At 44.9% G+C, this 12,274-nt stretch overlaps 1 protein-coding gene across 1 annotated transcript in view; it reads right to left on the bottom strand.

The window, feature by feature from the left end:
• The window catches only part of LOC309682967 (guanine nucleotide-binding protein G(q) subunit alpha), a 133,650-nt gene extending 122,974 nt beyond the window's left edge, over positions 1–10,676 (bottom strand). Inside the window, exon 1 of the mRNA XM_082497150.1 lies at positions 10,528–10,676. Within this exon, the coding sequence (XP_082353276.1) occupies positions 10,528–10,663 (136 nt within the window). The 5' untranslated portion in view covers positions 10,664–10,676. The remainder of the gene's footprint in view (positions 1–10,527) is intronic.
• Between the last annotated feature and the right edge of the window lie 1,598 nt (positions 10,677–12,274).

The raw sequence follows: 12,274 nt of genomic DNA, 5'->3' as shown, positions 1-12,274 counted from the left end.
CCAAAGTATTTTCTGAAAATAACCAAATGAAAACTGCACTAACAAAACCAACATGGTTGTAAACTAAAAAAAAAAAAAAAAACAAACAACAAAAAAAAAACCTAACCAAAAAACAGGTACAAGAATGTCATTACCCAGAGAATGCTTGTACCAGAAATTTCTTCAAGGGAAATAACTTAAAGATATATATATTAACTTCACTATTTGATTTCAGAGGTTTGCATTTGTCATTGGGAGTACAGCCAATGGGAGTACAGCCACAATTAAGCTATTAGCAAATTCTGTTCATGTTGTTTATCTGGTTTTGGTTCAAAGGCTAAAACCTTTAGAGATTATTCTAAGTCTAGTTCTTAACCCTAACTAGATTTAATAATTAATAGTAGTGTATTACTCTGCTGCACAGCCAAACACAGAACAAAACCACAGTTAATCAGAATTCATCATTATCATGTCTTGCAGACAAGAAGCAAAAATGAATGGAATTAAGTAAATAAACCCCAAGAGAACAAAAATTACTCTGGACAAAAAATGTTTCCAGATTCGTACGATCACAGATGGTATTAAAACCCAAGCTTAAATTATCACAAGCCAAGCCATCTTTAAAAGTAAAATATTACTGATGGTAACAGCAGAATTAGATCAAACATGCTATTAGTCAATTTACTCAAATTCAGTAGTCCCAATGAATCTCTTAGTCCTGTTTGTAGAAAATACTCAATTTTACATTTTGATGAAAGCAAATTTACTCCTCAATTGTCTGTTCTGCCATTCCATGAAATCAGCTGCTAAACCAGGAGAAAGTCACCTAAGTGAAATCCATCTTTTCATGGATCAGAATAAATGTTTATTATCTCCTTTAATTTATTTACCATTACAATGCTGAGATACACAGAGACCTTGAGGAAACTGAACACAGTGCAAAAAAATCTCATGCTACTTCTTCTCAACAATCTCTTCTCAACAAGAAAAATGAAAGTACTTTTAGGTGCGTTCTTCAGAGAGAAAAAAAAAAAAAAAAAAAAAAAAAAGCATTGTCCCATCCAGCAATCAGAATGGGAAGAGGAATAACATCTTTAATTCCAGGAAATTATCAAAGCACTCTAATCATAGAATCACAGAACAGTTTGGGTTGGAAGGGATCTTAAAGGATCATCTCGTCAACCCCCACTGCCACAGGCAGGGAGACCTTTCACCAGATGTGGTTCCTCAAAGCCCCATCCAACCTCGCCTTGAACACTTTCAGGGATGGGTCACCCACAACTCTGGGCAACTTGTTCCAGTGCCTCATCACCCTCGTTGTAAAAAATTTCTCCCTTATGTCCAAGCTAACTCTACTGTCTTTCAGTTTAAAACCATTGCACCTTGTCTTTTCACTGCAGACCCTAGTAAAAAGTCTCTTTCTTATACACTCCCCTTGCATACTGAAAGGCTGCAATGAGGCCACTGCAGCGTCTTTTCCAGGTGTTCCAGCCCTCCAATCATCTTGGTGGCCCTCCTCTGGACCCGTTCCAACAGGTCAACAGCTTTCTTGTACTGGGGAGCCCAGAGCTGGATGCAGTACTCCAGGTGGGGTCTCACCAGAGCAGAGCAGAGGGGCAGAGTCACGTCCCTTGTCCTGCTGGCCACACTTCTTTTGATGGCAGCCCAGGATGTGGTTGGCTTTCTGGGCTATGAGCACACATCGCCAGCTCATGTTCACCTTTTCATCTACCAGTAGCCCCAAGTCCTTCTCCACAGGTCTGCTCTCAATCCCTTCATCCCCCAGCCTGTACTGATGTTGGGGATTGCCCCAACCCAGGTGCAGGACCTTGCATTTGGCCTATTTGGACTTCATGAGGTTCACATTGGGGCTACTCCTCAAGCCTGCAAAGGTCTTTCTGGATGGCATCCTTTCCCTCAAGCATACCAACTGCACCACTCTGCTTCGTACCATCTGGAAATCTGCTGAGCATGCAACCCTATCCTACTTTAAGTCATAATGAAGATATTAAACAGTATGATCCTCGGAGGGACACCACTCATTACTTGTTTCCACTCTGACATTAAGTTATTCACTGTAATCCTGTGAATGCAGCCATCAAGCCAATTCCTTATCCATTTAACAGTCCATCTATCAATCCCATCTCTCTCCAATTTAGCAGTAAAAATGTCATGGGGGACTGTATCAAAGGCCTTACAGAAGCTGAGATAGGTGACAACCATAGCTCTTCCTTTGTCTACTGATGCAATTACTCCATTGCAGAAGGCCACTAGGTGAGTCAGGCACAATTTGTCCTTGGTGAAGCCATGTAATCACCTCCCTGTCTTCCACATGTTTCAACATATCTTTCAAGAGAATCTGCTCCATGATCTTAAGGCTAAAGCGAAGTTATAGCCAGAGTTTTGGCTTCAGTTTTAGTGTTGCCAAAGATGTCTCCCCATCTTGGGGGATTAAAAAAAGTTTCACACATCCAAAGTGTTTCTCATGGGTGATTTACATTGAATCCTTTTGGCACTATGTCCAACACCCCTATAACTTCCCAGATGAAAACCCCACACAAACATTCACTTAAAAGGAGACTTGATGGATTAAGGGAATGGTAATGAGATGAAGGGACTTTGATCTCTAAATCTCTGTTTCCATAATGGGCCAGGTCAGCAGTGTTCAAAAGTCAGTCAGACAGCTGCTTGCTGGCCTGCACTCTGAGATAAGCTACCGATCTCGTCATTGTTAATGATGACCAGGTGCATACATCATAAGCACCCCTAATAGAAACTGGCAACCTCAGGACAGGAGAGTAAATTGGCATGAAGACTCACCCTTTTTGAAAATACTTCTAAGTGTCAGGTTTCATCAAAACACAAATATGAATGAAGAGGAGCAAAAGAGAATTTAATCAGAGCTATTTATATACATGTGTAAGACTGTGTTTTATTTTGGGGGCTTTTTTCCCCAGCACAACCATACAGCCTCTCAGTTTCTAAGCTACTATTACTTCCTTTTTATAAACAGACAAACAAAGTAGAAGTGAGAAGTATTGTAAGAATCACTATTTTCTCTACCAAAAGATCAATGGAATTGAAGCAAATTATGCTTGTAACAAAGGGAGTATTTTGGAGTTTTGTTTTGTTTTTTAAATTGTTCCTTTTTGCAAATAATCTTTGAAAAGTTTTCACTATCAACATAAATGTTGATTTCAATACGATCTAGACAACACACTCCAAAAGGGGCAAACATCAAATCACCCAAGTACCTCGACAGCTTTATAAGAACATGTTGAAGGTACATGAACGATGCCTTTAGTTTTCAGCATTTAATTTACTGCTCTGGTCTGAGATGAAGTGGCACATATAGTGCTTAGTAAATTCGATATCAGAGTAAAATAAATGTTCCATACTTAATCCTTAGTTTCCCAAGCCTGATCAGTTCCTAAAAGCACAAGGAATGATGGCATCTTTCCCAACTTCTATGTGTTTGAGTTTTTCTGGCCTTATAAGTTAGCAGTTACTGCTACAGAAACCTTCTGTTTGACTTTCTGGCTGACTCTATTCACCCAGAAACACAGGCTGGAATAGCTTTTGGCATTCTTTTCCAACATTCTCTAATACGAGCAAGATAATTAACTTTGACATTGAAGACTTAAGAGTTAAAAACTCTGTGATGGATTTATGAAAAAAGGAGATAAAAGCAACTTTCTTTAACTTACATAAATGTTCTCACTCAGCACAAGGATTCTTGCCAAAGATTACCTTGTTTCTTTTGAGTCTGCAGCTGGTATATCAATGAACTAGCCAAGGACCAAGCAGCGGTATGCTAGCAACCAGTGAGCATACAGGTACAGTGACAGACATACTAACAAGGCTAGGCAGAAACATATATTCTGTGCCATAAGAGCAAATACTATGAAATCTAAAATATTTTTACTTAAAGGAGAATTTCAAAAAGTAGTCAAGACACATTCATTACATAGTACCTCAGTTTATAAAACTATGATCAAGAAGATTTCTTTTGGTTGATTTCATGGCTACATCATAACTAAACCAGTAATTTATAAACTTTGATTCCTGTTTACTGAAAGAAAGTGTAACAGGTTGGGCTTACATCACATCCAATGATGGATAACCAACCAGGACAGGACCTTGGGTAGACATTTAATTTATCTGTTTGCTCCAAGACAAAACCAGACCCAGATGCAGGCACTAGAAAAACTGTCTAGTCCTGCTCCTAACAGTTGCTTCTTCCACACTTAGAGCAGGTCAACCTTACTTACAAACAACATGGCCTGAGATGAAGGTGTCAATACACAGCTCAGCTGTGCGAAGGCACCAGTGATTCAGCCTCTACCTTTCCAATTTACTGAATCACTAGGGGTTTCCTCTTTCAGAAACTTTCTGATAATCTGCTGCTTTATTCAAGCTATGCATATATATTGCACACCACCTCCTCTTCAGAGGAAGACAAACCAAACCACCACAGTGGGACTCACCTAAACTGTTTTGTTCCTATCAGTAGTCTGCTGGATGATTTAGCCTGAATGGATTGATAAAGGAGGAAACTTGTTTGGTGGATTTTACTTTTGTTTCTGGAATAGCCACATCACCTTCTCAAATGCAGAATGAAATCAACAGCACTTTGCTGTTGACAACTGCACCTGCACAGGGCTTCTGGGATAAAACTCTACAGTACTGTTACATACTAAGCATAGTGTGCAAATTAAGTGGTTCGATTATTCCATGCCATTTTTCCCTTGAAAGCCCACAAAGGATAAAAACCTGCAGACAATCACCCTTCAGTTTAGTCTCTGTATCAACATTACTTATTGGGGGAACAATGTGCTTTCAGAACATTTAAGATTTAATCTTTAATTTAGCTTGAAAAAAAAATCCACGTTTTTGCTGTTCCTGGAACTCCTCCAGTAACTTTCAAAACTTTTAACTTCTAAACCCATGGTTTCTTGTAGACTCATGCCTTTCAGTGTTAAGCATCTAACCTCTTTGCATAGAGTTAACAACACTTAAAGCCTGCTGCATGGTTCCTTCTTTGATGCTAACACCACCACATATATGGCTTTCTAGTATTCCCTACATTCTAATTCTTCCTTTGTTTCGTACTGCTTTCCTGCTCTTCACTTTTGCCAGTTAGAGGTTTTACAATTACAGTAAATAAAAGGTGACTGCCAAAAAACTTCCACAATTTTATTAATAATAATAATGGTTCATACATCATAGTATCTGAGAGCAAGAACAGTTTTGTCCCCAAGTCTTACACCATTCAGCAGGGCAAGAAAAAATGCTCAGTGTTTAAAGTATTCTATTAGTGCAACAAAGCCAATTACCATTAATCACATATCTACCTTACAATATTTCACACCTTCCTGGGATTAATTTTGCAGAGACTGTCATATTATTGCAAAAGAAACGCTTTCCCCTGTGAAATTCCCATTGCCATTATACACCAACAAAAATAATTTTAAGCACCCTAAAAAAGCAGAATTATTATTTCTTAACTTTGCAGCATATGTTCAAATGTCCATTCTCATGAGATTCTTCTGCCCAGCATGTACTTTTCCCTCCTGCACTAATTCAATATTGTTCGCCAATGTAAAATACAAATTTGGGGTTACTTGGCTCTTTGACATATGAATAAAGTTAAATTAGTCAGAATTCTTTGACTGTTCAGGCCCTCAGCTAGTTCCTATAACTTCAGCGGGTGTAGATCACTTCTAAAGAAGTAAAATCAAAACAGCAATAAACCCTTTCTAATGGCTGCAAACAAAATATCCCTTTGTGATGCATTAAAAATAAATAAATAAATATGCTTTTAAATATGTTCTAAATATATGTTCTTCCTATGTTATCACACTAATATCCAAATGATGATTTGTGTTTTCCTCAAAAAAAAAAGTTAATTTTATATATGGACACATTTAAGAATATATAATGGGTGTTTTGCATCCAAAATTAAATTTCCTAAGAAACAGCTTCTGCTAAGTAAAGGGGTATTTACCAATCTAGTCACAACGCATATCAAGATGTATGTTAACTATTTGTTCGTTTTACAGTTGTAAATATGTACTGTGGTAACTACCGAAAATTATTTGAAAGTATTCACTGTAAGTATGACAGACCAACACAAATACAAGTTACAGGAAAAATAAGGAAGCTTGCTTGTTTCTCTAGCTGAAGAAAAAGTTATATAAAACCAGTGCACTCCATTGTTGGCTTAGTGGACACACTTCCTCTTCAACTTATCTACAGAAGTCTAAGTCTTTGCTAATTCACCGAGTTCTGCATATAAATCTTCAATTCAGCTGACACAGGTATAAGGAAATAAATGCATATATACCCTGCATGCTTGCTGGATAGTCACCTTATGTTCAAAAGCATCTTTTCATGTAAGACTGGTTGCCACTCACACTAATTCAAATGGCTTATCTTCCACCTGTTTCCTCTGGTAACGCATAGGGAATAAAAGGACACTCATACCGGGCAACTCTTTTCACTGACACATCTGCCATCTCAAACATATAAAAAACCTATCCCCTAAAACAGTGTTTTGCACATGACACAACACCGGTAAATATGCTGCAAAATAGCAAACACTGTCACACACCTCCAGTACTTACTTTGGCCAAGGTTTATAGATATGCAGGCACAGCTACCCAGCTAGCATGATACCGCCAGATTATTTTCTTAGATACTGAAGGCATTTCCCACTGAGAAAATAGTGTATAATAGAAAAATATAGAGTGCACAGGCAGAAGGCATCCAGGATTGAAGATTTATGGCTACAACCTATCACATAGGCCCAAATGCTGCTTTCTGAGACCATGCAAAATTTCCATGGATGACAGGCAAAATGATTTATGTAAAAACTAGAGCACATGGCTCCTACAGCTTAACAATGAGTATGTACATACATGCTTAAAATACAAGCATGCAGAACAGTGTACATTTTGTTTGGCATATACCAACATAAAACATTAAAACACCTCTTTTTTTCCCCAATTATAAAAACAATGTAAGTGTTTTTACAGCTAACAGCAAACAATGGATGGATATTAACAACTGTAAGCTCTGGAGAACAATCTTAGGGTTTTACAAAGTGTTCAGCAGTAATGAAATCCAGAAGAATATGGAAAATACACGAGATTAAAACCAAATTCAGTGGAAGACTGAATTTGTTCCAAAGTGCCTTAAATGTTACAGCCAAGTTGTGCTAGCCAAACTACTACTATGTCTTTGTAATATGCTTCAGTGCTTATTTCTGAATTCCATCTTTTCAGAATTACAATAGTGAAAAAATACTTTGTCTCATTCTAATCTGCTCCAAAAATTAAGCAATGATGTGCAACAAAGTACGTAAAAGAGGTATTTTAATATTTAATCAGAAAGCGTTTATTTTTATACTAATACTTAAAAATAATCTCAGCATGCATTAAAAGTTTTCCATAAATGACTTAGCATTTTAAACTCTTTGATCCCATTAAAAGCAAAAAGATATCACCATTAATATACAAAAAGGGTGTACAGAGCACAGTGACTGACTGTGTGTCTGCCACACAGTAACAGTTCGGAGGAAATTAAGTCACTTTGCAAGGAAGCACTGTATCTTCCCCCAGTTAAGGGGGGAAAAGCCTTCTCTTTTGATCCACACACGTTTATTTTTTCCTTTGTATTTGCTACATATGTGCATTTGTATCTATGCACGCCTAATTTTTAAACAAGTATAAGATAACAATCTGGCACAGATATTCTTATTTGTTCCTTAAAACCCTTTGAGTTAATAATACCTTTCACTTTGCACTTGCAACAAGTCTGAAGAACACGCATGGTCAATTAACATGGCTCAGCTTAAATGGCACTAGTACTCTCCTTATGAGCTTTCAGAGGATATGCTTCAGTCCCATATTCAAAAGCCTTTAACCTACTTAGGTTTTTAAGCCCCACAATACTTTAAAGTGGGACTGAGAAGTTGGCACTTCTGAAAAAGAAAAAAAAAAAAAACCAAAACCCCACCCCCAAAACAAAACCACGTTTGACATAAATTAAGCAACACTTGTAATTTAAGTTTTGAGGGGGAAAGACATGTAATGGCACAGTAAGGGTCTATTAAATTAAAAAAAAAAAAGAAAATTACTTTAAGCACTTTCAGATGGTTCTCCTGCTACTAGCCTCACCATTTTTAATGACTGCTTTCCTATTCTAAAATGGTTTTGTCTGTCTCATAACCATGTGAATGACCCACAGAAACAACACAAACTTAATAACCGAGCAACTGCCTATGCTGGGGAAGCAGCGAGAGTGACTTAAAAGAAAAGTGTTGTCAGATACCTAAAAAAAAAAAAACCACTAATAAAAAAAAGTTTTCCTCAAAGTTTGTTTATAAATTGAAACTTGAATCCCTACCCAATCCCTTGACTCCAACAGTAGTTCACCACTATACTGCATTTTACAAGATGAGATCTTAAGTGTTAATCCACATAGCTGCACATGCACATAAACACATGACAGAGGTTGATAAAACAAAAGACCAAAAAATGTGTGCACAAGTAAGAATTTCTGTACTGGTTTCATTACCCAAGGATATAGACACACTGTTAAGTATGAGCAGCCAAACATTCACCCCTCTTGTTCTCCAGTACATCACACTTACGCCTTCACAAGCATGTCAAAACTTCTGGTTTGCACTGATGCTGATGAATGCAAGAACTTTTCATACAGGCACTCAGGAGAGTTTTCCCCAAGGTTTTCTATGGGTCAGCTTCTCCCCTGTTCTCCCTCAAGTCACCACATGCCATTTGGTCCAAAGCAATGACACAACTGGACCCTAATCTGCCACCACCTACCCACCTACCCCTCTCATTACCTGCCACTCATTACCAGTGGCAGGACCTTGCAAAGCAGTACAAGCTCTGTATTACTGACTGCAGAAGCAGATCTCTGAATTCCTCCTCTGGGTAATATATATTAGTCTCATTCAGTAAATTCCATACATTTGTGAAAACTTGAGAGAAGCGTCTAGGGCTACTGCAAGAAAAATCAGGAAAATACAGAAACAATTTGGACCTGAGTAACAAGTCAAATATGCAAACTGCCTCTCCAGAAGCAAATGTATATCATTAAGTAATTATACTTAAGCATCCATAAAATTAAGCAAACTATCTATCCCCTATTTTATCTTCTTTGTGAGTCTTGAAAGAGTCACAACATGCACTTCCATCAACCCAAATCAGGCCAAAATGAGACAGAATGTTATTACTTGGAGTGCTGCATCTGCCTCCACCACTCCTTTCCCACACCAGTTAAGGATCCCGACACCTTTCTCCATATCCAGACGACAAGCTGCAGGAAACAGCACATTCATATGGAAGCACTAAAACGCATTCTGACTTTTCCTTTTAACTCTCCTTACTTCATTGAAAAGGCAGTTTACTCCCCTAGAATAAATCACTACTTTCATATACATGACCCAAGACAAAAATCTTCAGCATAAACATCCCAGGTCCACTTGGAACATCCCTGCTCATCCACGCACCAGACAGCGGTGCAGACATATTTCAGGGCCTGCGAGCCCCAGGCAGAAGCCGTACGGCCACAGGAGCTACGCGACATAGTAGAGCGCGCTGGATACGGGCAGACGTGTTTGAATTCAAACGGCTCATTTTAACCCAAGCCAAATTCCTGTTAGATAAACACGGCCTCGGCATACTTGCGGCTCCAAAATAACAGCCTGTTTTAACTAAAGAGAAGCGATACAATAGATTTTTATTTCCTGACCAGCGGGTGGATTCCAGAGGTACTACAGGTCCTGTCACCCTCCTGCACACTTCAGGTTACTCCTCAGCTTCGCGTGTACACCTGGGGCCGTAAGGTTCCCCTTCCTTTCCAAAAAAAAAAAAAAGGGGGGACCCGTCTACAATCTGATCGCAAGCCCCTTATCCCAGTTTACCTCATTAAATAAAAATCACAATTTAAAAAAAATAAATAAATAAAAAACGCAAGCAGTGAGCCAACAACCTTCCCGAGGCTCACAGAACAATGCAGATATTAAACCCGCCGCCATCCATCTGCACAGCAACTCCCCCTGCGAGTCCCTGTCGTTAATCCGCTTCCTTGCCATCGCTCTCCCACACACACCGCCGCCGACACTTGCCCCCCCCCACCCCCCGCCCCGCACCCCCTCACTCACCCGCCATCCTTCCCCGCTCCATTTTGGAAGGCCTTTCCCCTCCCTGCCTCCACACCGAGCCCACCCGCAGCAGCCGCAGCCCGTTCGCCCCACCGCCGGCCACACACGCCCCGCCGCGGCGGAGGCACGGCCGGCGGCGGAGGCCGGCGAGAGCCCGGGGGCAGCCCCGCCGCCCCGGCCCCGGCCCTGGCTGCCTCGGCCCCGCCATGTAACGCGGCGGCCGGAGGGAGCCCGGGGCGGCGGCGATGCCTGGGCTGCAGCCGCGGCGGCACCTGGGGCGCGCGTGCCGGCGGCGGCCCGCAGCGAGGCGAGGCGAGGCGAGGCGAGGCGGCCGGGCCGAGGCGGCCCGCACTCACCCAGCAGCAGCAGCTTCAGCTCCCGGCGGGCGTCCCGCTTGTCCCGGCGCAGCTGCCGCTCGATCTCGTCGTTGATCCGCCGGGCTTCCTTGGCTTCCTCGCTCAGGCAGCACGCCATGATGGACTCCAGAGTCATTCTTCCTAACTGGTTCAGACACAACCCCCACCCCCCCTAAAACCGCACGCACACACACACACGCACCCCCCCGCCGCCGCACTGGCCCCGGGGGGCACAGGCGCTCTCTGCCCGGGAGCCCCCGCAGGGCGAGCGCCGGCAGCTGCCTCGGTGCCACACAGGGGCGAGGAAAAAAGAGGCAGGGCCGCTGGCGGCGCGGATCCCCGCTCCCTGCTGCCGCTGACACCCGCCGCTGCCAACTCCTCCTCTCCTCTAAATCATGCACCCAACAACATGGAAACATCCACCGCGGCGGCAGCAGCAGCGCTACCCAGCTCAGCCGAGCCGCTCGCCACCGCCGCCCCTCGCCGCTCCCCCCCTTCCCTCGCCGCCGCCCGCAGCTAACGCGGTCCCCGAGCGTCCCTGGCGGACGACAACCCCCACCGCCCTCAGACGCGACCACCCCACCCCCTGTGGAAACGCTAATGCCCGCTAATCCCTCCCCCCGGCCCGCACACACATTTCCCTGCCGCTCCCTGTGCCCCCCCCACCCCGGCAGCGGGAGCGGCCAGCCCAGATCCTGCGGGTTGGGCGAGCCCCGCCGCTGCCCGGCGAACCGCGGCCGTGCGCCTGGCGGGAAGCGTTTCCTCACGGCCGACCCTCCTTTCCCGGCGCGGCGGCGGGGCGGCCGCTCGCCCCTCTGGCGGAGAGAGCCGCTGCCGGAGCGCTGCCGCGGCTCGCCCCTGCCCTGCCAGTAAGGACGGGGCGGTGTGTGTGTGGGGGGGGGAAGTTTGAGGGGGGAGAGCGGGTGGCGGAGAACCACTGGGGAGGAAAAGGAGGCAGGCAGGCAGGGGCTGGGCTCGCCCGGCTTTTCAATGGCTCGGCTCCGCGGGCGTGGTGAGGCAGAAATATGGCGGACCGTCTCTCCCGCTCCCCCCCCCCTCCCCCGCGCCACCGCACGCCGGGGGCGAGCGGCCGAGGGGGGGGGGGGGGGAACCAGCCCCCTCCTATTTCCCCCGCGATGCCGCCCCCACCCGAGTCCGGCGCCCCACGGACCCCCCTTCCTCCCCCCTGCGGCGGTGGCGGCGGAGGGGAGGTGGGGGGAAAGCGAGCGGGCGGCTTCTCACGCCAAATGGCCGCGAGGGACGCAGCCGGGCCGCGGTGCGTGCTGCGGGGCAGAGCCTTCCCCGGCGCCCTGTGCGCTTTCCCGTCCTTTGTTGTTTTCCGTCGGGGGGACGCGTTTTTATTCCGTGCCCGTCCTAGAGGAGATTACTTGGGTCGGCAGGGAAACGGGGGGGGGGGAGCCGAGGAATAGGGGGGAATGCGACACCTGAGAGGCGGGGGGGGGGGGAAGAGCACCACCCTGTCCCCCTTCAGCCGGCATGGCAGCGCCAAGCGGAGCGGCGCCGGGGAGTTCTGACGGCCGAGGCCCTGCCCGGTCGGCTCTGGCCCTGCCCAGGGACCCTTCCCCCGCCGCTCGGGGAGGGAACCGGTACAGCGCCCGCGCTTCAGCCCGGTGCCGCCAGACCTCGCAACCGCCGCCCCGGCCTCCCTCCCCTGCAGCAGCCCTCAGCCCCGCTCCGGCGGCCCCCCCCCGGGGTGACGGCACAGGGTTGGACTGGGACCCGTTTG

This window comes from Vanellus vanellus (assembly GCF_965231255.1).
Source record: "Vanellus vanellus genome assembly, chromosome: Z".
In the NCBI taxonomy this organism is placed as follows: Eukaryota; Metazoa; Chordata; class Aves; order Charadriiformes; family Charadriidae; genus Vanellus; species Vanellus vanellus.
This window is presented reverse-complemented; position numbering and strand designations above follow the sequence as displayed.